At 40.4% G+C, this 27,889-nt stretch overlaps 1 protein-coding gene across 2 annotated transcripts; it reads left to right on the top strand.

The window, feature by feature from the left end:
• The first annotated feature begins 597 nt into the window (after window positions 1–597).
• MMRN2 (multimerin 2) lies at window positions 598–26,005 on the top strand. Of its 2 annotated transcripts, XM_013174644.3 has the most exons (7): window positions 600–1,169; window positions 13,217–13,339; window positions 14,392–14,498; window positions 15,780–15,845; window positions 17,141–17,314; window positions 18,417–20,324; window positions 22,540–26,005. In XM_013174644.3, exons 1-7 carry the CDS (start codon window positions 886–888, stop codon window positions 22,926–22,928), a joined length of 3,051 nt encoding a protein of 1,016 aa, XP_013030098.2. In that variant the 5' UTR covers window positions 600–885; the 3' UTR covers window positions 22,929–26,005. The 2 variants fall into 2 exon arrangements, with proteins under 2 accessions (XP_013030104.2, XP_013030098.2); XM_013174650.3 differs by lacking the exon at window positions 17,141–17,314 and having other exon boundaries at window positions 598–1,169.
• Window positions 26,006–27,889: the final 1,884 nt, after the last annotated feature.

Here is a 27,889-nt window from a genome sequence, read left to right as displayed (position 1 = left end):
AGGATGAGGTGACAGATGTAGCTCCATAGAGGAGCTCTTGGCAAGTACTTTCTAGTAATATCAATTAAAAATGCACAAAGAAGAAAATTAGGCTTAAGATCTAAAGATGACAACTCCCAAAAAATTCCTAAAAATATTCAATAATCTTGACCTCCCTGAAGGTCTACTTGAAAATCTTAAATTTTGGTGGGAATAGAAAAAGATTCACAGTTATTTTGCAAAGTCACACAAAAAATGGATGTCTGTAAGGTTTTTTTGTTTGGTTTTTGTTTGTTTGTTTTTTACTGTGAATTTACTCCAAGTACCTTAATGGCCCCAGTTTTTTGCACATACTGTAAGCATTCTGTCGCTAAAGCCAGGGTATTTCAGCCTTTACATTTGGGAAAAAAAATTGCAGATATTAGAGTAAGCAGATATTTTCTGGCACAGTAACAAGAGCCTGTTACACCACTCAATATTTTCTTTCCTTTCTTTTCTCTTCCTTTCCTTTAAAGCTAACATCCTTTTCCTGTGCCTGAGGGAGAAGGCAGTTGATAAAAGCTGAGTTCCTGTTCACAGATAAGTTTAGAAGGCAGTCAAACTCAGAAGTTCCTTGAATAAGTTATATTCCTACCACCTTTTTTTTTTTTTTTTTCTTTCCTCTGTCAGAGGCATTTGAGCCCCACACAGGAACCAGGCTCACATTGTTCGATGGCCATGGACATTTCCACAGTAGCTGGGAGGGTCGAAAGCTTTTTCCGCTCTTTGTTACAAATCTTTTTTTTTCCTTCCTTCTTCCAACTTTTCAGTTAAAGAATATTGCCAGGGCATTCCAGAATTAATTCAGGCTGCGCTTCAGAGACGATAACAAGAGACAGGTGTAACCAGGTAGGAAAAAAGCCCACAATGCTACTGAAGCTTTTGCTCATCTATCATGCGGTAGGACTGGCAAAGTTGGTCAGGCACTCTGACCATCGTGGGCATCGTGAGGGTCCCATGCGCAGCTCAAAGCCACCAAATTACGAGACCTCTGCGTACCCTCAGAGGACTCCTCTCTCACGTGAGGAAGAAGGTTACTGGGAGGCAGAAGGGCGCAGGGAGGATGCAAGAGACTACCCTTCAAGCATCTCCTCCTCACATCAGGAAGAAAGAGAGGATTTTGAAGCTGCAAGCCCACAGTCCCCAAATGGGTAAGTATCCAAATATGCATGTTTTACACGTAATAATAGTGGAACCATGTTCAATAAAGATATTCTGTTGATGAAGGACATTTTTTGGTAAAAGTTTCTCTTTAGAGCACACTAGATTTTAGGGAACAATCTATATCCAAACAGGAGGGGTTTAAATGTTTTATCTACAGGAAGATAAAATTTAATTGCTTGTGGAGGATGAAACCATAGAGGGGACTGACTCTTTCTCCTAGTCCAAGACAGCAGAATAGACTGAGGTGCTTGGACACACCTTGCATAGCAAAGCCATGGGGTCAGGGTTTTGCAGCTATTCTTGTAACATGACAAAAACAACCAAATCAAAACAACAACAACAACAAAAACCCACCACTGTTTCTGGCAAAGCAGAACTAGACAAACTTCATTTACTGCCTTTTTCTCTTCTCACCCCAATACGGACTTTTGCTGATTGAGGCAACTTTTGCCCATCACCAGAACATACCAGATGCAGACTTGGGCCTTGGGAAAGAGAAAGGTGGGAAAAAGAATGGCAGGATGTTAGCAAAATAAAAATAGTGAGGGATAAATATAAAAGGAGTAACAAATAAGCATGAAAACGACTACAGATTCAAGCATACTTTCTCCTGAAAAAAAAAATAAACCACCATATTTTAACAACAGTGAAATGCTTCTCATGGTTATCATGGTCATCTTTAGCAGAAGCATAGCCAGCCTGAGTAGAAAAAGCATGTACTTCACTAGAAAGATTTCCAAATGCTGTGATTTTTGAGTTTTACAGAGCATGTAAGTAGGTCTCTGAATGTTTAAAATAGATGAAAACCAAGCAGGACAGTGTATGAATCTTTTATAGCACTGATGGAAGGCTACTGCAGAGCCTTGTTTGGGAGAGCTGAAAGAGCAGCACAGCGCGTGCTGTTCACAGCTCACTGCTTCGGGATGCTCTGATATTTTTCTTTAAATGCTCCTGAGGCAAGGAAAAAAGGGAGCTGGAAAGAGACTACAAAACCTTGTTCATGTCATGCTTCCCTTTTGTGACAATGAAAGTATGCAATCTTGTTTCTAAATCATATCTACATGTAAAACTAAGGCCTCCGTCCTGCATGGTGAGTGTTTCCCTTCATACTAAATCCTCCCACAAATCTGTAGCTCAAACATTAAGTCATTATCCAAATCTGCAAGTGTTGACTTGCAGTTTTCTGATGGGTAGTGTTCAATAACAACACATACTGTTAATTCACTAACTCCTGACTAATGCTCTGTCAGAGCAAGGAAAGCAAAGCAGAACCAGTGCCCTGGCCTTCCATGCATGCTGTGCTGCAAGGTGACAGTCATTTGATTAGTGGTTGAAGTGTTGAGAGCATTCTAAATACTACAAAAACTCAAAGGTGTAAAAAAGGTGCATGCATAGGTCAGCAAGACACTGTAATATAATATCCTAATAGGGGTTTCTTCCTTTGCTATGTAACTTTGTTGAGCAGCAACTTGTGTAATGCTGCTCAGCACAAGCTATTACTCATTCTAATTTCCTCCCAAGAAGAGAAATACTTCCTCCTTTTATGGAGATAGTTGCATAATGAGTCAAATCACAACGTTCCCTCAATTATAAAGTAACGTTGATGACTACAGGCAATCAAAATCTAATCTGGCAGTAACTTGAAGGTATTTGTTCTTTTGCTGAAGAAATCACGTTTATAGTGCACAAGTAAAGAAATGCAAGACTTTGAGAGGAACTGTGGCCAAAACTGAGAGGAAAGAGTGCCGGTAATAAGGGATGGCACTGCTCTACTTGTACCTGCGCTCCAAATTCTTCAAGTCACTGCAAATGGCTGAAACAATGTACCTTCAGGCTCCTGAAACCCTCAAGTCCATATCAGGTATTCATGGCCGGAGTGGCCTGCTATGCATACACAAGAAGTTATCATGAGTTTGGTATTTCCTCCCTGCAAATGTGACACGTGTTCTGGAAAAACCATTGAGAAGTCAGAGAGAACTAGGAAAAACGCACCATAAGTTAATGAGGAACTAAGAGACACAGGGAGATAAACACACCATGGAACAGTCTGGGGTGGGGGAAACAAACTGACAGTCTATGGCAACTTTGCCTGTGACATCTAGTCTTTCTCACAACAATGATATTTTTTGCCCAAACTCTTGCTATTTCCCCAGTGTTTTAGAAATAGTGGTTGCTACAAAATATCCTTAAATCTTTTAAAAATAAATTTTAGAGTATTATTTTTCTTACTGTGGCTATTTGAATAATTGGAGATCATAATGACTAATGTGTCCACAGTAATTAGAGAGAATCCCCTGTTTTCTGTTTCAGCATGTAAGGTGAAATGACTCATTAGATCTCATTCAAATGCTTGGATATGTTACTTCACTAATGAATTCTTCTCAGAATAACAATAATAAGGGCTTTAAAATAAGAAAATTGGTTAGAAGTCACTGGCTTCAGGTGACTGTTTTAATGAGAAATGTGTGAAGAATAATCTTTTTGTTTCGACTGTTCTTCAGAGGAAGAACTAGGTAAGAGTTTAGTATCTTAGCTGTTGCTCGTATCTGAGTACACCAGAGAAGCTTTGCATGTTCAAAGTGGGCAAGTATTTGTACGTGTTATTTACAAAATCAAAACCAGACAGTTTTCCGCAGGAAACCATCTTTTTCTTTTTTTCTCTCATTTTTCCCAGCAGCTGTGTCTCATATGAGCTGATCAGTTTGACATTACTTACTTCCTTATGGCTGAGATAAATGGATCCGTGTGTACACATACTTCCATCAGAATTAAAAAGGGAAGTGAAAGCACAAGTATATGGATAGATATGGAGCACATTAGCATCTGTTTTAGCTACGGAAGATGAAGAGTAAGAACAATAAAAACAAGTTCTGGATTTCATAAATACTCAATGCATAATACCCATAATACGCGCGCACTCCTCATTTCCCACGTGAAACAGATGCTTAATGCTGAACTTCATAGGAATGCTCTGTCGTTTCCAGTGGCTTTCCTATGTGTGGGTATGAACAGCTAAACTGAGCCTTAAAAAGATGCTTGGGACATGTGGATGTTTTAAAAGTGATCCAGAAAATATGAAATAAGAGCTTTCAAGGTTGCCTTGGTTCATCACCTACTGTAATACTTACCACTAGGTGTAACCAATTAACTACGTCTGATCAAGTCATATTGAAAGGCATAATACATCAAGGAGATAATACATCACAGTTGTTATCCTGAAAATTGCTATGTAAACAACACCTGATAGCTTGTGAAAGCTCATCATAACCTGACAAGCCACATGGGAGATTTTTGTCTCTTCAGAGCCACTTCCATCAGATAGCTGATGACAGGTAGCCAAAGCCTGAGCTGATGAACGTGATGAACCAGCCTTTGAAACAAATTCCCTGGCCCAGGGAAGAACACACCATTTTATCTGGACCCTTGCCATCAACCCACCCCTATTTGTCTAAGATCCATGGAAGGACCTATACTGTAATTACATTCAGAAGGGTTTGTTTCCCCTTCCTACAAACAGGTTGTTTCTTGAACCAAACAGCGCAGCACAGCGCCATTACCAAAGCAATGTAGCGGAAGGCTCTTATATTTTTTCAGCATTGAGAAGAATTACAGCTGGCTGGCTTTAATCCAATCCATGTGCCCGCAGCCCCAAGAACAGTCAGGTTGACAACTCAGATTTCATGCACTTAGTGTTCATATTTCATTTAAACAACATAAATGAAGCATCTAAAAGGTGCGATTTCGTCACATGCTAGCTTGGACAGCACAGCCTGAAGTCCTCTGTGTCCTCAGGTGGCCTGATCTGTCTGTCAAGTAACACTGTAAATGAGACCACTTAAGTGTTCCAGGTTAAAAATAAACTTATGAAAAAGCAGATGCTTTTTTTAACCTTCCCCCTCAGTAACCATGCTGACAGAGTTGGTCCCAGATGGATGGCTTACGCAGTATGGGAGAAATGGACTGTGGTGATGAGATGCGAACGAGCAGAGGAACTAAAGCTGGATTCCCTGTCTATAACCGAGTCTCACAGAACTTCTCTCTCCTTCCTAAAGTGGAGTCACTGTGAAGTAGCCCCTGTCCTGGATTTACTGTATCTCCAAGTTGGGCAGGTCATTTAGTTTTCCTTTCCCTTTATTTCACAAACACATGCTCAGTCTCCCATCTGTTGCAATTTTTCTTACAATTAAAATATTTACAAAAAAACCCATCATGAATTATAAATAGAAAAGGCAGAAATCTGCAGAATAAGTAAATCCGTGACTGCATTAACATATGTCAAGGTTTGTATATGCAATTCTGTCAAGTCACCCCTTGATTAGAGTGCGGCTTCCTGATGTCAGCCAGGAGCATTGTTCTCACTGAAACACACGCCTCTTCCTTCAGCTCTGCACTGAGACAGCCACAAAGCAGGCGTCTTCTCGTGATTAGCCAGGGTGTCAAAATATGGAACAACTATCCTCTGAGGTGCAAAGAAGCAGAGAAAACCAAAATCTCTCTTATTCTAGGGAAAGTCAGAACAATGCTCTATCTTAATAGCTTGTTTTCTTTGTCTGCTTTTACAGGAAAACATCCATTGATTTAATTAAGACCAGTTTCATACTGACTCATCTATTTTTTCCAAATTAGACAGGGACTTTCTTAGGAAGCTTATGGGATACTGAAATTTCCCACCAAAGTGGAATAGAACATAAGCTTAAAATAAAACAGGTCTTGGATGAAATGCAGCTAAATGTGATCCTCAGCCCCTGACATCCTGCACACTAGCTGAATGGCCATTGAGTGCTCAACAATAGCTTGTGCAGTGCCAACTTCATTAACAGAAGCAATGGATTTCCTATCAAAATTAGGCACTTGGCTCCTTTCAGGACTTTTGGAAATTCTCTGATAAAGCTTCTGCCTCAGACCGTCACTGCTGGCCAAGAACACCACTTGCTATTTGACTCCGACTATCTCGAGCTGCATGTGGAGCAGCTCCCCACTAATGTACACCTGATGCGAATGACCAGTTCCTGAAGAAACACAGCTTCACTGCACGTGATACAGTAGTTACCAAACCCTCTGTGTCCAAAGGATTGTCTTATTTCCTTTGTTACACAGCTCATTAGTGCAAGCTCGAGCAATTCCTTCCTTCAGCAGACAGCAAGGGGTCTCTTGTTAGTGTAGTGACAGACTCCCCATCAACACTGCCAGCAGGTGGATCCCATGCCGTCCTACTTCTGAGGTCAATACTCCCGAAACAAGTCGCCAGTGGCCAGCCCTCAACAAACTGAGGCTTTTGCCAAGGCCAGCCAAAAGACGACCAGGACAAACCTTGGTGCACACTGTCCTCACCCCGAGTGCACGCAGTTTGGAAAGCTTGCCTTCCTTCATGTTTTGACTCCCTGGCACCAGCACAGCCGTGCTGGGAGGTGGCCACTGGCTGTGACACTAGCTCAAGGCAAGGTCTGACAAAGAAGTAAGAGTGCTATATTAGCAGTGAACTTTCATCTGCAGAAATCAAAAGATGAAATCCAAGTGTAGGCTGCCCTCAGAGCGGGCCACAGAACTTGTATTCTGTGAAGAGGAAAAAGCCTCCTGCATTCATTTCTCTGAAGTAGCTTGTACAGCAGTCGGGCTTGCCTCAAAAGCAGTTGCAGCCAAGTCTGCTTTCTCTTGAACACCTGCTTACAGCGAGGCTCCAAGCTGAGGGCAGGATTTACTCAGAAAGCCTTAACTGCACCAAGTTTTTAGGACATTCTGCAGGCCAAGTGACAACTAACAGCATACTAACAGGCACTACTGCTGGAATAGAAGTGTCATTTAACCAGCTTACTCAGGGCACTGGAAGACTTGCAGCACCGCAGGAAAATTCAAACACTTGACACTACCACTGCCACTCTTCCAGCCTAGCTTTAGGTAAATTGCTAATAAGTCAGTCTACCTTAATTAACCCTAAAGGAAAACCGGGGTAGTTCACAGGATGAGGTACAGGAAGATCCCAGATTCCTGCCCAAGAGGGAGCTCTACCCACTAGCAAGGAAAGACAGAGAAGCAGGAGATGCAGTAGCTTCTGCTGCCTGACTGTAATACACACTGCTGGCTGCTCAGAGCAGGAGAATTCACCGATGTGCTGACAAGCAAGCAGTAATCACATGCCAGCTGCTAATTAAAAGCAGGGCCACACCTTGTTCCCTCTGAGAGCCAGCACCTTTTTCAAGTACTTAATCCCTTTGGCATTCCACAATGAATAAAAAGATACGTCTTCCTCAAAACTGAGGCACACGGTCCTGGCTTACACTAAATTAAATGCAATAGTCGCTCTCTGTTTTATTGAATGCTTTTTCTTGTTGGTGAGAATTTTGCACTGCAAGGAAAACAGCACACAGGTTGTTCTACAGCTAAAGCCTCAATCTTTTTTTCCACTTCAATTGATAAAAGTCAGGAGTTCACGCAGCTTAATGGAAAATCACTAGAAATTTGAACAGAGCGGTCCTCTGTCATCATCTAGTAGCACATTTTAGCAGCAATAATTGCATATCTTCTCACTGTACAGCAAATGAAAGTGTCACAGGCCTGAAAAGTATTGCACTCTGTCAGAGACAGACACAAATAGCTGGGAAGGAGTTTTCAAAGTAATTATAGAAACTGGCTTCCTTGAGATAGAAACATAAGGAAACTGATGTGAAGGACAACTCAATTGTACGAGTACAGACAAAGGAATAATAAAACTTATGGAAAAACAATGTCCTGAAGTCCTGAAGCTTTTGAGGCAAAAATTCCACTGACCTAGCAAGTGTCTAAAATGACACATTACAGAGCCAATCAGGAGAACAAGAAAAATAAAATGTGTAAGTATGTAGCTGAGCTAGGAGGGCATTATTCACATCCACCATCATGCTGCTATTGGCAGTGTAGTGCTGTATGAAAAAAGAGCCAACCTTATATTAATTTTAGCATGATGTTACTGATAGCAGACCAGCCACCTTGCTTTATCTCCTACATTTTGAAGAGTTGTTCTATTTGCTATAACAGCAGGATGTCTAACCAAATCCTAAAAGCAGAAACAGAATTGCCTGCATTTTGCTATGTTTCAGTAAAAGCAGGGATAGTATCCAATATAAGAAAAAAAAAAATCATTCTAAAATCAATTTTCAGTTTTAAGACCTCAAAGGTTAAAATAAAAGGAGCTTAAGCTAACCTAAATCTGCTGAATCTTATTTAAATACAGGCTGTCTTGTAGCCAAATTTATTTAACCTTACAGAAAACAATACACTTCACTCAAAATAAGGCAGAAATAGACACACGCATGTTAAGACTCTTCAATACGGAGATTAGAAGAAAGACTTAAAAAAAACACCTAGTCTAGTAAAGAAAACTATTCAGATGCTTTTTTCCGGGTTTAACAAGAAGATCAATTTACTTAGACTGTAAAACAGGAAAAGCAACTGAACAAATGAAGTATATGTAGCCCTGGTCTGCTAGGGTTCACTTAGGTGTTGCTCCAACATGCAGTTTTGTTATAAACTTTACCAATCCCCACCCTGGAAAGAAAGCTCTTCTTCTCTCTTCATCCAGCAGCTTCATTCTAATCCCCTCTCCTTGGTAGCACAGACTTAAATAAAAAGGAAACCCTTTTAAAGGGAACAAAAGCAGAGCGTGTTAAGTTGGTTATATATTCAGCGAGTGAAGCTACACAATTACAAAGAGGAAAAAATGCAGAAGCAGAACACAAAGCTTCTGTGTCCCAGAAACAAGCTGAATAAAGGAAGTCCTATGTGTGAAAGGGCAGTTCTTTGAGACTTCATAGCCCGCTGGTGTCAGCAGCAGAATTCCCGCTCGCCTCACTGAACTTTAAATCAAGCCTTTTCAAGTCTTTAAATTATTCCACTTAACAATAAAGAATGACACATTTCCCTCAAGTTTAATAGAGTCAAGAAGTATTTTTAGTAATAGATAGCAAAGTTCCCTTAAAGGAAGCATTTGACAAGATGTGCAAAAAATACTGCAATAGAAATTTCACCTTTTGGCACACATATCTATACTGCAGCTCATTACAGATGGGAAAAAATGTGCTTTATGTACTTACTTGATGGAAGAATAAATGTTTGTAAACTTCAAACTCAAAACCACCAGAAGTTTTTGTGATTAAAACCCAAACATGATATTATACAGCTACTCAGCTCCACGAGTAAGCTTTTAAGAAAAGGAGAACTAGTGAGAAGATATAAAAGAAAAACAAATACAGAAACATGACCATCATTAAAAACAGTTTTTACTGAAAGTCTATCAAACTCTCTGTTGTTCATACTACTTGTCCTGCATAATGCGTAAGTGTCCAAAGCAAGCATCAGGTTGGGATCAACTATTGATTCAACTTCTGATAGCACACAATGCCTTTCTGTTGGTGGGAATCTACAAGTAAACACGCAAGATGCCTGCAGCACATCAGCGGACTCCGAAGAGAATCCTAATATTTTCTATTAAATGTGTTTGTGCATTTATACGTGCAACATCGCAAAACACTCATTCTTGGTCACACACGTGCTCATGCATGTAAACATTTGGTTTAGATTTGTATGGCTTACATGACTCAAAGGACTTGTTTAGGAGCTGCGTATGGTGGGAAAAGCAAATCAGCACAAATGATGATTCATGGGGCGTGGATTGTTTTCATCAAGAAAAAGCAAAACATGAAAGCAAAGGAATCCTATCTGAAAAGGAGGTTTCCACGTTGAACACAGGTCCTGCCGGGATCTGGCAGGTATCCCACCAGGCAGGTCCGAGGTACTGCAACTGGCACCGGTGCCAGCTTGTTCTAACAGCATGGCCAGGTCAAGTTATTTCTCCAGAGAAAATAGAGCAGAGGGGATTTGAGCTGGAAAAGCCGCTCCCAGCAATGGCTTGCCAGGCACGTGACAGAGGACTGCATAAATACAAGCACAAATCACGTCTCTGTTTCTGGGTTATTAACTGTATGCTGCCACTGAAAAGCAATGCAGCCTTCTAAAACCTGGTGGACTTGCACACACCTTGGAGCCAAGTGACAGCCAGAGCACGTACATTGGCCTCCTGATGTTAACTGTGCTGCCTTGTCACACAAGCAGAGCATTGGATTATTCAAGAGTAATAATTTAATAAAAACTTGAGGATTTGACCTCTGGTTCAGTCCTACGGAGCAGAAGTACCTAGGGGTATGGCTCCCACTGAAAATAGACACAAAACTCATCCAGCCATTCACTTAAAACTACAGCTCACCAAAACAGCTATTTCGGCTTGAAATCAAAAGGAAAGCTGCAGCACACCGCTTCCATGCTCTGCTTTCGCACCTGCCTCTCAGAAAGGAACAGTTTTGTCTGCAGGGTGCTCACTGATGTTTCAGTCACATTGCCCCTCAAGAAGCCAGGGAGCAGAGGAGGCCTGGGAGAGAATGTGCCCACCTCACCCAGGCTGTCTGCTTTCCCTCTCCATGCTTCCAGCTTCCTCCCCTTCTCCGGGCCGCCCTGCTGCTCCCTCGGCTGCTGTGACCACAGCTTCTGCTTTCGTGCTCGACGTGGTTCTCCATTGTTTCTGCAACTCAGTTGGAGAGGCAAACTTTTTCCATATATGCTGATTATCGGAGATTTGGTTCCTGTGTTCCCATTTAAAAATATACTGCCTAAAGTTCAGTTGTTGTTTTATCAGGCACAGCTCTCCCCCACACAATGCTCTGCTCCGTTTTAACACAAACCCATGGAGTACAAAAACCTCCAAATCTTTCCAAATATCCCAAGGGATATGACCAGTATTATAAAAGGCCTGAATCTGCTTTTATTTTGAGAATCTACAGATGATTTCTTATGGGAAAATAGTTTAATAACATGCACAATGGCATATAATAGGATTTGTAATTTCCCTTCAGGCTTCATCTAAGCAGATACACTGCACGTATTGACACCGGCAAGCTGTAAGTTCACAGCAATGGCTATAACTATAGGGGATCCTTGAAGGCAGGGAAAGGTAGAACAGCAGACCGCTAGAGATGGCAGACAGAGGAAAAAATTCATAATGTGAAAATAGCACCTGCTTACTCACCAGATTTAGTCCTGTGCATTCAAACTTTCCAGCAACAAATTTCTGACTACGAGATTGCCAGCGGCAGCATCAGGAAAAACAAGGTTACAAAAACCAACCAAACAAAAAAGACAACCATAACGAACAAATCTTGCCATCACTAATACATCTGTCACTTGGGCATCCAACAGCAGAGCAGCTCAGTTTTTGAGATTTAAGTGGTCTTCAACCAGGACAACTAATTTCATGGCCATTATAAGGGTGTTTCTCCTGCAGGTGCCTTACCATAAGGAGTTACGAAGACCTCAGACAACTTTTGCAGCCAACCTCATGCCAGACTTTCCTTCTGGGATATAAACAGTGGAGCTGGGTGTCTCAATTCAGACTCCGGCAGCCCCAAGGGACTGCAGGTCCTGCTGCAGAGGGGGAGCTGGGCTCGAGGGGCTGCGCTCCTGCAGGCCACCCTGCGTCCAGGCCACACAGGCTGTGCGACGCCGCAGTCACGCAGCCTCAGGCAGAGGCTGAGCTGGCAGATCTGGTGCCCCGCAGTAAGCCGGTCGGCTTTCTGTGGTTACAGGCTGCCCAGCCCCACAGCAGCCTGTTTCCACCTGCCTCTATTGAGAGGCTCTGGAAAGTTAAGCTGAATTATCTTTAGCAGTGATGGCGGTATATATTTTTTATTTATTTCTCCCCACTGCTCAAGCTCACCTCTTCCCAAAGGAAGAGGATTAGCACAATTTAACATGAATATGCTGCTGAATGTTATGCTGCAACTTCCTAATGGCCCTGCACATACAGCTCCAGAGATCCCCATGCTCCCCTGCAGCGGGCAGTATGCGAAGCCACACCACTAGAAACCCGTGAGGGACACCAGGCCCACGCCTGTCCCCAAAGTGGGTAGTGTGTAACATGCAGCTGCTGGTTCAGTGACTCCCTCTCAAGATTTTATAACCAGAGATAAACAGTGAGGCAGCAGGGACACGTGGTCTCTGTACAGCTTCTTGGTCCCAACAAAGCTGCCCCAGCCCCCTTCTACGCATTGCTACCCATGGAGCGCACCAGGGTGCCTTGGTGTTTAACTGGTGAACTTCTGTAAACACGTCATCTGAAATAAGGCATTCAATACGTGTACAGACTTCCAACAGTAACTGCAATTACGAATTAATCAGATGCTATTCATCGTATTTTTTTCCATTTCCCGCTACAGTTATTACTCCTCACTTCCTGTCATTTCTGAAATTGGTTTTTAACCATCAAATTTCAACCAACAATACACTTCATCTTGACTTTTAACTCTTGAAAATAAAGATGCTCATCTACACTCTTAAACTGATAGATGTCTATATAGTTCTGACTGGGAAAACTGCCTGAGGTCATTACCAGACTAGTGAAATTCAGTCGTCCTTGATAAAAGCATAAAAGCCAAGAAAACAACCCTAATTTCACCAATATTATTTTTCTGCAGGGCATGGGAAGAGGTTATTTCAAAGTTAGCCTAATTAATAAAATCTGATCAGTTACTAGACCGTCTTAAAGCAGCAATGCTTCGGAAGATACCGATTATTAATGGAATTTCTGTAGGATTAAGTTTCCAGAAGCAGTCAGCCCGGACACGATGAGTCAGACATGAAGCATCTGAACTGGCAACACGCCGACCCAGGCAATTTGACATTTAAAGCGACATTAACCTGCAGGTTATCGTGGGTTGGAAGTGCCTCCTGCTAAATAAAAGGCCTGGAAATGGAACTAATGCATCAAAGTTCAGACAATCAACCCTTCTGAAACAAACTCTGATAAGCATCCCGAATGAAAACAAAGGAACTGAGAGCTGAGGGAGAAGCTAGCAAGCATTTTCCACTTCCATCATGATGAGGAAAATCTCTCCAGATGGAGAAAAAAAAAAGAAAAAAAAAAGGTGGTCCCTCTGCATTTCACACCGTTACAAATAGACTTTAAAAGACCTTTTTCAAATTCTTTTCCTGACTTTTTTTCTCCCCCCACCAGGAACTGGTGTTCCTTCACGCAGTCCCGCCTAGTAACATACGTAGAAGCCTGCATGAAAGAGAAGTACATCGTCAACTCCCAGCAGCCCTGTCCAAACGGAGCTCCAGACTGCCAGAAGATCATGTAAGTATCCCATACAAAGCCACTGGAGGCAACAGAATCTTCTGTGAAGTATCTAAATGATATTTTCAAAAGCATTTAATGGCACGTTTTAAAAAGAACTAAAGCACCAACCACACACACACACCTAACTTCAAAAACAAAAGAAAAAATAAAAACTTCTGCCTGTGGCCGTCAGTGAGACTGTTCACAGTTAGAGACATGCAATTGCCCAAGCGCTCGCTCTTCTTTCAGGACTGGCTGCCCAAAGGGCACTGGCGGTAGCCAGCAATGTCCCTGAAGGCACCATACTTGATGCATTTTTATAGTTGTAAGACATTGATTCAAAACTCACTTTTTAAATGAAACAATATTTAATACCCATTTAATAAATATTTTCACATTTATGTCGTTCATTGATATGTGAAATAAAAGTGCTGTTGCTATTTGTTAATGCAATTCATTTTTCTCTGAAACAAAAATAGTTTTACGATCACTTCTAGTGGCAGTTTTAACAAATTTATGTCTTTCTTGGTGGCAGTGCCGTTCTGTAATGCTTGCTTAAAATCAGAACTTTCTCTACAACTCATCAGCACAAGGCAAATGTTAAAGGTCAGTCCGAGTTCAATTGCAAAGGACTAAAACAATAAATATTCAAGTTGTGTTTCCGATAGTTACAGAAATTTGCCACTGTGACATCTCTCTTTAAGACTCCTGTCATACTAGTGCCAACATTTTGGAAAAAGTCTCTGCTGGACAACAGCAGGGGTGTGAAGTAGACCACTGCAGCCCTGCTAACTGAATACTATTTATATTCTGCCAGCATGTATGAATCTCCGTACACCTCCTGTTGGAAGCAGCAGTCCTGAAAAGCAATCTTATGCGGGGAAAAAAAACGCTGTCAATTACTGCTTAAATGTTTTACTGAGCAATAACAATAGAATTTATGACAAACTTCTTAACCACTTTCTGTATTAGTCATCTAGGACACACTTGGCACCAGACTACAGTTAGTCAGTGAATTTCCACCAGCTGACAGTAGCTTGGACTCTAACGCCTGGACCCTTATTCCTTAGGTACAGGACAGCCCTGAAGCCCATCTATCAAGTCAAACAGAAGGTTTTGAAATCTTTGCAGTGGAAGTGCTGCCCTGGATTTATTGGCAAGGACTGTGAACAACGCGGTAAGGAAAGCCAGACAGCAAGCATGAAAATTCAGACTAAATGATATTCACTGTGGCAAGAAATAGCAGTTTGCCTATTTGTTTTTCCTATTCGAGAATTGATGCCTTATATTCTTTGGTCTGCTATGCTTCAAGGCATCAGTGATTTGGGGCAAGCAGTAGGTGTAATTAGCTGCAAATAAGGCTAATAGCATCAGCTACTTTTCTCTAATCTTCACAGATTGAGAGAGGTATTCATTTAGCCAGGGCAGGAGGGGTGCTGCCTGATGTACAGCTCCACCTAGGAACATCTAATTCCAGGTAGAAACTGATGTAATCAGGCAGCAACACAAGCTTCTGACAGGTCCGAAAATTAGTTTACAGGAAGAAGTCATTTGGTAGGGAAATGGCCTTGTATCCAGTTTCAGACAAGCCCTGAACTACCACAGCTCCTAGCACTACGTAATGACACCTGCAGCTGCTAAGTAAAAGAGAAGGGAGGACGGTGTGGTTTTAAGACTGGACTCCTTCATGAAACTGGCAAGATTTAGCAGATAGTACTTCATTTGAAAGCAGAAGAATAAAAATTGAAAAGAAGTAATTCCCCGTAGTAATTAAGGCAATCAACACAAAAAAGTCAAACATAAAGGTGAAAATCTTTGTCCAGTTCACCTACCCAAACAGACTCTGCTGATAAAACTGGAGTTTCTGTTTACATCTCTGTGGGTTTAGCTTTTCTCTGCAGACAGCTTTTCTTAGATTAGATAGATAGATTTATCTCTAAGGTGATGCATTTACCTGGCTTTCATTTGTCATGTTAGAAGGATGTTACCAAATGCAGTGTACCTTGTTCAGCCCCTCCTCTGTTACGCTCACTGACCAAAACCAGCTGCTTCCTTATCTCCTCATTTGTACAGCATCACCTGCTGAAACTGGTGGCACACTACCAGAACATTCAGGTAACTGGAGTAGCACAGTGGAATCTGCAGAGCGTTTGGTAGGGCTCTCCAGAAAACAAGCATCTATTCGTATCTGACTCATTTCCTATCAGTAACACAGCATGAATTTAAAAAACACCCCCCTACCACATAGCATTAGCATTTATACAGTGCTGCATGTCAGTGCAGTACCACAAGCGGGGTTCTCCTAACATGATGTTGCTTGCCCTAGGAAACCTGCAGTGCAGAAGCCTGTCTCCACATCTGTCACATTACACATGAAATTGCCCTGTCTTGCCTTGCTGAACTGTAGTGGTTTCTGTATCTGAAATGTTTTCACAGATGTATCACATGTCAATTGCAGATCCCAATTTCATTCCAGTGCCAGGAAATGAAACTGAAGGATGGGAAGAGGAGTTCTCAAACCACAGTATGTTCTTGAACTTAATTTACTTGCCATTCTCTTACCTCTCAGTCACTGCCCCAAAAGACACATTTTTAGCTGCTATTTTAACATGATAAGCTATAAATGCTATCTATAGTGAAAGCATTATTTGGGAACGCTTTTACACGATGACATTTCATTTATTGGCACTAATGAGGGCTTTTGCTATAACATTGCATGAATGCTCTTGACAAAACAGCCAAAAGTTTAAAAATTGTATGCTGGCTGGTCATCATCGACACCTAGTGAGTGCTGGTGTGTTAAACCTTAACACTACCTACTGGTAGTGTTAAACCTTTCACTGGTATGGATGTTTAACTCCTTGTTCTGCTCAGTGGATTCACAGGAAGGCACACCATGCTCAGAAGGTTTACCAGAAAAAAAATCTATTCAAAATGCCATTTCAGAGCAGCTACCCAGTAGCTTTGAGAATATTGTTATGAGATACCACAGAACCATACCTCAGGCACTCTACCCTGCCAGTCTAATATCCAAGAAGGACCTTTTCTTACCCTCTGGGAAAAGGTGGCGCCTGTAGTGCTATTAAATAACTTCTAGCAACTGGGTTTAGGGTAGCATTACAGCCCTGAAAGAGAGTCTTCTTCACATTATGCTCTCAGCACTGAGTGAATAAGCAAGCAGTTGCTCTAGAGGACTCAAGCTTATAAAACATTAGATTGAAAAGTCAAAGGTAACCCTGGAGGGCAAGAGGCCCCGAGGATGGCGCAGTTAGGGTATACCAGTTTCTGCAGACACTTCGAATTCTACAGCTCAAATTAGCAGCTATTTATTTAGAGTAACATCAGTTAAAGGGACACTCAGCGAGAGTCAACTGTGACACTTAAACCCTATGCTCCTGAATGCTTCTTGAAACACCTTTATTCTTCTTTCATCCTGTCCTTTTATTCTGGTTTGTTCAACTTTGCAATCCTTTCATTCAATTGGATTGAAAGTAGTCATTATTACAGAATATTTTTATGGCATGAGGAGGTTTTACATGAATATTTTACTGCCATGATGGCAAACATGGCTGAAGGTCTTCTGTTAATATTTAAATACATATTAAGTTTCCATCACTGTTGGGGAAAAAAGAAAGAAAGAAAGAAAGAAAACCTTTACAAAGAAACTGAGTTAAGCTGCTATAAATCAACAAACCCCTAAATGTCAGTGCAAGATTTCCAGAGCAGGAAGTACAGTGGTGTTCTCAGAGCTTGCAGGTCTTGTAGGAATACATGCTGCACTCCATTGCATGACACTTTCTTTTTGAATCTTGTGACTAGTGTCAACATCAGTGGATTCAAGAGAACTGTTGGAAGTCATTCAAAATCAGGAGGCATTACTGGATGATCTTCAAAGTGATATTCATCAAGCAGTCAGCAACTTAGGTGATTTACAGAGAATATTTGAAAACAACGGTACAAGCATGGTGTTAGAAGTGAACCAGAGCAATGCAGGTGAGAGGTCTGACAAATTACCAGCCTGCCAGCAGGCCCTATAAAACCATGCAGATCAGAAGGAAAACCTGGAAACAAGAATACACTGACATCCCTTGGTCTGCAGGTAGCTTCCAAAGAGAGAGAAAATGGGTGAAATTCCAGTGCAAATTAACAAACCAAATCCAAGCAAAACTTGAAATGGGAGATGAGATGAAAGGCAGATCGCTTTGTACTTACCTGAAATTTCAGAATCTGCCTTAACCACATAATAAAGAGGTTGCTTTTACTAATTTGTTAGCTTAATATTCTGCTTCTCTGGCTTCTTCTTTTCTATGGGGACGCAGTGTTAGGTTTGGTTTTTGTTCTTTTTTCATGCTCATGCTAGATACTATGATGTGCTGAATCTCAGACTGGTGTATATAATAAAAATAATTTGCCCCTTTATCTAAAACATTATTCCTGCTGCATATTGCAGTGAAAAAAAAAACAAACAGCAACATTTGACCTACTAATGTGAGCCACTGGCTTACAGAAACATTTTCTAATATACAGGCTATTGTCTTCACTGAACTTCAAGTCACTCAGTTTGAACATTAAAGTTAAAAATCAAGCCTTAGTATAATGTACACCTAGTACAGATACCTCACAGAATTTTCAAGTTATTGAGTCCTGGCCTGGAATATTCAGACGCTAAGATGCTGTGTAACTTTGTGAAGCAGAAGGTACATTGTAGAAAGCATCAGAAAAAGAACAGCATGAGAAAGTCAAATAAGCACACCAAGTAAGAATTATTGTGAAAAGGGGCAGTTATGGCCACTAACAAAACTGTTCTCTAAGGGTTTAAAAATGCAGTATTTTTCTGACTTAAACGGGGCAGACAACACGTATCTAAGTTACTGTCTGCAGACTTAAAGATACAGCATGCTTTGCACTAACTTGGATTTAAAATTAGATTATTTTTGCAATTGTAAAAACTATTGCATGTGCTCAGATTCTGGGGAGTAAGATGTCAGTTACTGTGGAAAAATAGATACTCAAGTTATCCTGGCCAGATTAAGATGCTTTCTTAAAGCAGAATTTACATTTAATTAATTACTTTTTAATCTTTCCGTGTTAACAGATTTACAGGAAAGGCTTCTGCAGCAAGTTTTGTTTCCCCATGTGGAGAATTTTCTTAGGAAACATTTTAACCCAATGTGGGCAAGCTTCAACAGAAGCTTACAGAACCTCTCCAACATAGTGGGAAACCTGTCCCACGATGTGGAAGTCAACAAGAAAAGCATAGAAAGATTTCAAGAGAGCACTGTACCTAAGAGGGAATTCCAGGAGCTAGGAACTAAGTTTGAATCTAAAGTCCAGGAAAATGTGGTGAAAGCTGATCACATGAAAAAGGATATAGAAAATCAATTGCAAATGCAGCAGGCTAGTATTCACTATAACCTCACCATGATCAAGGCAGATACTGACACAAAGCTCAAGAAGTATCACAAGATACAGCAATCGCATTTCTTAGCTTTGAACAACAGCTTAACAAACATGAAACACGAGCAAAACAAACTTGAAAATAAATTTGAGACTTTGAAAAAAAATTTATCAGAACTTTCCTCACATCATGGTCCCAAAGATGAAACCACCCAGTTAGCTATCAGACAAATAAATGACATGCTGTCAGGGCATGGAAAACAGCTTAAAGAACTTTATATGGAGTCAGATGTGGCCTTTCAGAATATAGCAGTTTTAGAGAGATGGTTTAAGGAGTTAAAAAAAAATATCTCAAAGTATAGGCCTGAAGATCTAACAATAACTTTAATGGAGAAATCACTTCTAATTGAAGAAAACAAAGCAGCAGTGGAAAGGCAGATAACAGAGCTGAACTATACTCTCTCAAATCTTCGGGAAAACTATTCAGATCTGTTGAGGTACATGGAGGAATGCAATTGCCAGAAGATATCTTCTGACAGTGATATACTCGAGGAAGATTTCAAGAATATCACTTACTCCCTTGAAGGCGCGCAATCAAACTTAAAGGATATGAAGCAGTTAGAATCTGTTTTCAAAGATCTCTTGAGGAATGAAATTGAAAAGCTCTCCTCAGCTTTTCCATCTATCCATCAGTCCCTTAACATCCGTCAAGAAGAAAACAGACAGCTTCAGTCACAAGTTACATCTTTGTCGGAAGACATAGGCCTCTTGAAGAAGAAAGACGAAGAAATTCATAGACACATCAAGTATCTCAACAGTTCTTTTGGTTCTCTTTTAGAAGATGCCATGCGGCACAAAGTAGCACTGGAGGCTTTACTGGGAGAAGAGTTTATGGAATTGTTGTTTGAAGAAGATCCTACTACCCTAGTAACATCAGTGGTTCAGCTGCAAGAATCTCTCAGAGAGATCTCAGATAAACTCCAAGAACAAAATATGACCTTAGAATCTCTCGTGAAGAGATTTCATCTCTTGGAGAGAGGTCAACGGAGTACTCATGATGCTCGTGTATCTTCAAAGCATTCCAGACAGGAAACTCAAACACCCTCTGCACTGGATGACGTTAGTCAGCGCAGCAATGTAGAGCATATGGAACCTAATTATGAGGCTTCCCAAGATGACTCCTCGGATAGCTCAGCATATAATGACTTCATGACTCTGAAGAATGACATCAAACATCTGAGCCTGGCAATCAAGAGGCATGAAGCCAGAAATTACATGAATATCTGCTGCAATCATACAATAACAAATGTGGTGGAGCCACTGAACGTTTCTGTGGAAGTTCTCTCAGGAGATTTAGCAACCATCAAAGAGAAGCTGGAGGAACATCTGCTGATTTTCAAAAAGCTATTTGGAAGCAATGAAGAATTAGTTGCCACCAATATAAGCCTGGATGTTGCAAAGATTCAGTCAATGCTGACCAGAAAAGTGAGAAGGCAACAGAAAGGCCAAGACAAGCAAAGAGACAAAAAGAAGCCTGAGAAACACAGAGAAAATACACAGATAGTAAGTGGAAGAAATACAGTGCAGACAGAACTTCTGGAAAAAGGTAGGTTGTTTTGTTTTACTTGCTCATGTGCAGGTCTAGCTTCTCTCTGGGCCCTGCTACAGGTCCTCCTCCTCCCCCTCAAAGCACATGAATTGTGACCTGCCAGATATCTTGTGGGATGTTGGAGATGTTTTGACGCAATTTACATCCTGCTCCTCCATCTCAACACTTTTAGTGAAAACCAAGTTGATGCTCTGGTGCACTTTGTTCAAAGTCGATAAAATGACACCCATTACAGCTGCTAGAGAATTAGCCTTGAATTAATTGAACTTCAGATATTTAGAACACAAATTCTGTCTGTAGATGCTCATGTTAATGCAGTAAGTTTTCTCTTTCAAAGCTGATAGGGAGTGCTGGGCTTCCTGGTTTTGCTTCTTGTTCCTCTGTTACTTGAGCCTGGAAGGAATGTACTCAAAGCAACAGATCCTAGCTCATCTGGACAGATGCATTAAATTCACTATAATAACTTGTGCAAATAGAACAGGGAGGATTGACCAGAGAAACTCACTCTCAGCGCTAAGCTTCAGAGACAAGTTTTTCAGCTTATACTGGACTGAGTGGCCAGTTCCCTTTCCCTATAAACACACAGCCACAAGCACCCAAAGTAACTGCCAGAGTTTTAGCACTGGCTTTTATGACTGTAAGCCCTTGCTATGGACATATAATACAGAGCAAAAATCACCTACTTCAGGCAATTCTGCTGGAAAACCCTAGTTAAGACTGAATAAGCAGAGAATGTATTTCAAACAACTTTTAGGACAGCAAAAAGAGTGCATTTTTTTTTCCCTCCTGGGTGGTCTCAGCCTCATGTCTTTCCAAGGATACTGATCTAACCACTGTATCTACCCATACAACAGAACACAGACCTGAAGATGTAACAGTAACTTTAATGGAGACATCACTGAGGCCTGTTTTTGCTGTGACATCTGCCTAAGTCTCTACAACTAGTTGTTTCTTCAGCTACATCAATCTACATTTTTTTCCTCAGCTATTTCTGAACTTTTTTTTTTTAACTGTAGTTAAGCCTCTATTGACTTTGCTTCTTTCCCAAGAATAAGATGTCTTATGTGCCAGCAAAACAGAAGTATTTTCTAAAACATGTTTATCTTTGTACTGAGAACCCTAATTTAATGATATTACTTGAACAGAAAAAAGGAACGTTCTTTTAATAGAAAAGTAAGAGCCTACTCATGTCACAGGATCTCAATGAAAGAGGCTTTTCTTTGGTTAAGGAATTTTCCTTTGTGCTTGATTGCTTCTCCAAAAAAGATAATTGCAAGAGGACTTTCCACAAATTTGAAAACATACGAGTGGAAAACAGACTGCAACCTACAAACTACTCCTGAAAATATGTGCAGACAGATCTCCCGACCAAATTCTCAGTCCTAGAAGTTCAATTGTATGTAGCACTTCTTTTCAATAAAAATAGTGTTGGGAACAAATAATTATTAAACTGTTTCCATTTATATAACCATGAGGCTGAAGCGATGGGAATGCTCCCACCTTTTGCAACCCTGTCGTTGCAGCTGAGGTGGGCAGGCTCCTGGAGGGCTGCAGTGCAGTATTTTCTCATAGGAAGGAACGCCCCCAGTCTCAGACCAAGCCTGGAAGCAACCCGTTATCTTGCAGTGTAGAGTAAACCACAGCATTTCATAGCCCTGTGTGCATATAATGCATGCGCTCCCTCCTCCACCCCAAGCAAGTTTTCTGCCAGTGCTAATATGCCTATTCTGGGCATTTTCAGTCCCACAGTACGTGTGATTTGAAAGCAGGCATCAGCAGAGGCTCAGGTAGTTAACTAAGTGCCTCACAGGTACATGTCTTTACCAGCTCTTTACTTCTGCTAACAGTCTCAGGCATGACTTACTGAATAGCTTTCGTGTCCAAAAGCTTCTCAAGTATTTTCAGATTATTTTTTTCCAATTATGTGAACTGGTCTAGTTTTACCTCTTCCTGACCTCTCACTTTTTATAATGTTAATCTTATAATAGCTGCAAGAACAAGTACCACTGCTACATTTAGAAAGAGTAAATGTATTTTGGATCACAGACAATGTTTCTGAAAGACTACATCTAGAATTATTGATAAAAAAGCTCTGTTTCATGGCTTGGGCTCCTGTACAGATAAAATAGTAAGTAATAGCTGGGGAGAGAATGCTCATTGCTAAAAATTCTGTTCTCTCATTGCTAAAATTCTGTTCTTCTCTCTTTTTCAGACTCATCAGTGGCATTCCATGTAGGATTCTCAGACCGAAAGGATAAAGAAAGAACTCTGAGATTTAATGAAACATACCTCAATTACGGACAGAGCTATTTCCCTGAACACGGCTACTTTAAAGCACCACACAAAGGTGTCTACTTCTTTGTCATCTCTGTGGAGTTTAGTTCAGGACCGGCACTAGGACAACTTTCTTTTAGCCGTGGACACAAAAGAACTCTCTCAAGTAGCCAAAGGAAAACACCAACTGGAAATACTATGACTACTTTTGCTATGGCAGAAATGGAGAAAGGGGAGAAAGTATGGTTTGAATTGCTGCAGGGCTCTGTGGTAAAACGGAGTCCACCTGGGACAACAATGGGTGGATTCCTACTATTTAAAACTTGAACAGTGACATTTTGTTTTACTGATATCTTTTCCATAGATGCAATGGATCAATTCACTATTGCTTCATCTGTGATGTATTCAATCCTACTGCATGTGTTTAAACATAGCACTACTCTAGATTTGTCTTCAAGCTTCTTTTCTGGAAGTGTTTGGCTTTGATTAGTTGCTTATAAGCAGCAATGGATTTCTTTTCAAGTGATAACCTAATGGGTTGGACTCCAAACATTATCAGGACACACATTCCCAAATCCTTCTACCATGAGAATTATACCTAATTAGGAAAAATGCTTTGTGGGACTTTCTTCATTTACATCACGACTCATTTCTCTTTCCCCCTTTCTCACGAGCACCTAGAGTACTGCAGTCAGCTCTGGGGCCTCGAACATATGAACGTGGATCCGTTGGAGTGACTCCAGAGGAGGGCACTGAGGAAGGTCATAGAGCTGGAGCACCTCTCCTATGAAGACAAGCTGAGAGAGATGGGGATGTTCAGTCTAGAGAACAGAAGAATCCAGAGAGAACTTATAGCACCCTTCCAGTACCTAAAGGGGGCCTACAGCAAAGCTGGGGAGGGATGTTTGTCAGGGAGTGAAGTGATAGGACAAGGGGTAATGGCTTCAAACTGAAAGAGGAAAGATTTAGATTAGACATTGGAAAAAAGATTCTTTATTCAGAAGGTGGTGAGGCACTGGCACAGCCTGCCCAGAGAAGCTGTAGATTCCTATCCCTGTAACTGTTTAAGGCCAGGCTGGATGGGGCTTTGAGCAACGTGGTCTGGTGGGAGGTGTCCCTGCCCATAGCAGGGGGCTGGAAGTAGATGAGCTTTAAGGTCCCTTCCAACCACAGGCATTCTATGATTCTGCAAAAACAGCACCCTCCTTATGGCAAATATCCTCACCGTCAAGGAAAAAAAAAAAAAAAGAAAAATGATACTTTAACACTTTTTTTTTTTTTTAAATGTAGTTGCTCAAAACCAAGAAGCCAGGACAATTTTACCTTTCTGTTCTGTGTGGTCCATAGGCAGTCACACGGTGTTTTGCAAACTTCTGCAGATCACTCAAATTCAACATTTCTGTCCGTACATACCATGAACACTAGTAAAGATCTATCAAACCCAGTAAGGTGCACCCTGTAACACCTATTGGTAAGCAAGGATCTTAGAAACAGCCTGGTCTTTTTCCTTGTAGGTCTGTGCTGTATTTCAACTACATTGTAAAATTTAATAGCAATATAACATTGTCCAAATGTTTCTCTAATATATCCCTAACATTAGGAAAATGTCAATGATATTCAAAAAAGTTGTTGAAACTGCTCCTTATTTCTACAGTTATTCCTGAAGAACACTGGGAGTACAGCACAGACAGTCCAAAATTTAGTGAATAGTTTAAAACCAAGCAAGCAAGCAACAGCAAATAGACATGCTCACTGGTCTATTGCCACTGTTGAATATAAAATAAATTTATAATTAGAGTAAACCAAACAGTAGAATTTCTGAACTGCCGACATTCAAGTTTCCATAAGTCTCAAAATGAGTATGTCTGGTAATGTCCTAAATTTTTTTTTCTGTCAAAGGAAGTATCTCCAAAGGCTTTCATTTTAAAGACACTTTTATTATTCCTTGTCTACCATAATTTTTACCTTACAAAACAATATATTAAAAATATTAGATTTGCCAAAATGAAACATTTAAAAATTCCCAATAGTTTTGATGAAAGAGATAAATTCCTATCGTGTATTTTAGGTCTTTTTAAGATAGTATTTTCTAACAGTTACTAGAAAAATGCTGTTGAGTTTCTCTCCCCACCTATCTGCATTCTGAGCAACATTAAACTACAGGATAATTAATAAAAAAACACTGATACTGCACCTAAGGCAACAGTTTGACAAGCGTCTTTTGAAATAAAATTACGAAGCAGGCTTAGCTACAACTTGCTAGACAGATTGTTACTCTCCTTCCAGAAAAAGGCAACAAACAAGTAAAAATGTACTGCTTCATTTTAAGAATCTGAAAATTGGTATGATTAAATCCCTTCCAGAGATTCAAAAACAGAGGGCCACAAATGAAGATATTCATCAACTCTGGAAAGAGAAAATGCCATTTCTGACCTGATTGGCAGCCCCACGTACTCCTAGCCAGTGCTCCCCTTCGTGTGAGACTAACTGGACAAGTCTCTCCATCTACCCGGCATGGAGCCGGGCCTGCACTGCTCTGCAGTAGGCAACACAGAGCGCCCACGAGCTCAGCGTCATCTTCTGCCCCTCACATCGCTCAAGTATCTGAGGGAAAGAAGAGAAGAAAAATGTGAAGAGGTGAAACGTCAAAAAGGAAGAAAATGATCGATCTATAAGCCTGGGTTCTTTTAGTAAAAAGCCATTGTACCGAGGTGACCCAGCCATTTTGACCAGCGGTCCTCCAACTATGGACTTTTTTGCTGGCAGCATCCTGCAGTATTAAGTGTGCTGCCCAGGTCAGGAGAGAATAAGGAACACCTCATTTTTGGTGAACTAACTCTGTGCACCTCATTTTTGGCACGCTAACTCTGCAGCTACCGGTCAAATGCCAAAATTAATCACACTGAGGGGATATATACATATATATGTATTTAAATACACGTGCTTGGTTTTAAAGCTTTGACAGAAAACTTCAACTGGAATGAAAACCACGCAGCTGCTTGGAAAGGGACAAGGTAGGTAGTAGTTATGATATCAGGGAACAGAGAAAGGTCTATGTCATCTCTGATCCTAGCAGTTATCCAGGCGGGACTTTTAAAGGTTTGTTATCTTCGTGCTTACCAGAGTTTATTTTTGTTGAAGAATAAGCCAGACTAGTTCAGTGATCATCAACTCATGTGAACACAACTTTAATATAAAGATGTTTTCATGTTTATATTCTTCAAATACATGCTTAAGTTAACCACCTGCATACACAAAGAAGAGATACTTGACTGGAAAACTCTTGTATTTACATTATGAATCAAAAATTTAAGGACTATAATGGATTAAAACATTCTATCGACTGCGTAAACCAGGAAGTTTTTCTTTTTTTTTTTTAATTTTTTATTTTTAATATCTATCATCACCACCACCATCATCAACCTGAGACTCATGTTTAAAAATATTTTCCAGCTTCTTGTAGTACTTCCCCCAGATCCTCTAACTGCCAGAAAACCTTGCTGTTAGTTCCAGATTCTGGATTTCCAAATGAAACCACTAAGCTTTATAAAAATACATTTTAAAAAGTGCCGTACATATTTCAATGTCTTTGTGAAACTTTTGTCAGTGAAACTTTTACTGCTTTATGAATGTCAGTATCTTATAGTGCTTTGCATTTTAAAATTAAAGTCTGTTCATGTTTTTTTTTCCCTTCTGCATTACTAAGATGATCTCCTTACTTCACTCACAATTCAAGTACCCACTGTGTATCAAAAATTTTACTTTGTATACACCCATCAATGCCTGTATTCTCTAGTCAGATTCACCTGAACCCACTTCACATATCCACATCATGCCAGCCTCTGAAATCCACATTGGTCGCCCCTCATGAGCCAGTTTCATAAGGTGACCCACCTATAATAACAGTCCTCTCATGAATCTGAGTCACGCCCGGTATTGAAAGACAACATTAACATCAGTGAGATGGACTGAAATGGTATTTTGGGGTGCTGTGACGATAAAGCTAGAGAAAGGTTTAATGAAATTTACGGAATTGAACCCAATCCTTAATGTAAACAGTGATGCTTCTGCAATTTGAAGCTTGTCATTTTCAGTTATTTAAAAACTTTTTTTTCAGAAAGATTTTCATATCTTTAGGATATGGCACCATCCTGTGGCCGTTTCAAGGAGCTACATTAGGTTGCTTGGTCAACACAAAGACTGGTGCAGAAGTTTTAGTTACCCACAGTATCTTAATTATGTCCTCCAATAATCCGATTTTAAAACCCAATTTTCATCCCAACCACAATCAGTGCAATCTGCGAAGATACTCTACAAACTATACCCACAACGGTGAGAGAAAGTTTCCTCTTTCAAGATACTAACTGTAAAGAGGGCAAATCTTTGTGCTCTGCAAATTTCTGCTATTATGTGTTGAGAGGAAGAAAGATATAAAAAATAAATACAATACTTTCTTGAACACTAATGCACAAAGATATCACTTGAAGTTATGGAAAAGTGTTATAATTTTTATAATATACTGGTACCTGTTTATGTGGTGTTCAGATATGAAGCATTTCCAGCTACTGTAAGAAGCTAAGTCTAAAGAAAAGATTATGCCTGATAAAAACATACCTATACACAGACGAAAAGGGGTAGAAATTGACTTTATTTTTCCTCCTTGCAAACTAGACCTGAACTCTATATGCAGTTCAGTAGCTGGTGCATTACTGCAATGAGAAAACACATTCTGAGATTTTATAGAATTGTGTACTCACAGACAAGATATCCCCTTCATTGGTCTTCATTTACTTGAACCATAAAGCAGAATGAACTTAAGCTATATAGAAACAACTGCGTGACTCTGTAACCAACAGCACATATTAGCTCAAATCTCATTATTTGGATAAAACTACACAAAAAGAATGTTTTTCACAGAGGGAGAACACATACAGAACTCCTCATTCCTTTATTTTTCCCTTTTTACTTGGTGAGCTCGACCGACTGAGGTGAATTTATATAGATAAAAGCAGCATGTAGTCAACTTGCACATGTTCAAATAAGAGAAATATTCAACTTACACTTGTTTCTGGCTTTGCTATAAGCCAAGTATAAAAATCAGACTAGGAAAACTTCGGTTTTACCATTGTGCTCAACTTTAGGCCAAGGAATACAGACCTTAACTAAGCACTACGCAATTCTGAACCCCATCGTATAGTCAAAGTTACCATTCACAACTTACTCAAGAACTGTGGGAAAAATACATGTACGAAGTATTAAAAAGTTGGGAGTATTTAGTTAGGGTATTA

The sequence above is a fragment of the Anser cygnoides genome, chromosome 7 (assembly GCF_040182565.1).
Source record: "Anser cygnoides isolate HZ-2024a breed goose chromosome 7, Taihu_goose_T2T_genome, whole genome shotgun sequence".
NCBI classification, from domain to species: Eukaryota; Metazoa; Chordata; class Aves; order Anseriformes; family Anatidae; genus Anser; species Anser cygnoides.
Note: the sequence above shows the minus strand (reverse complement) of the source record. Positions and strands in the feature narration are given on the sequence as shown.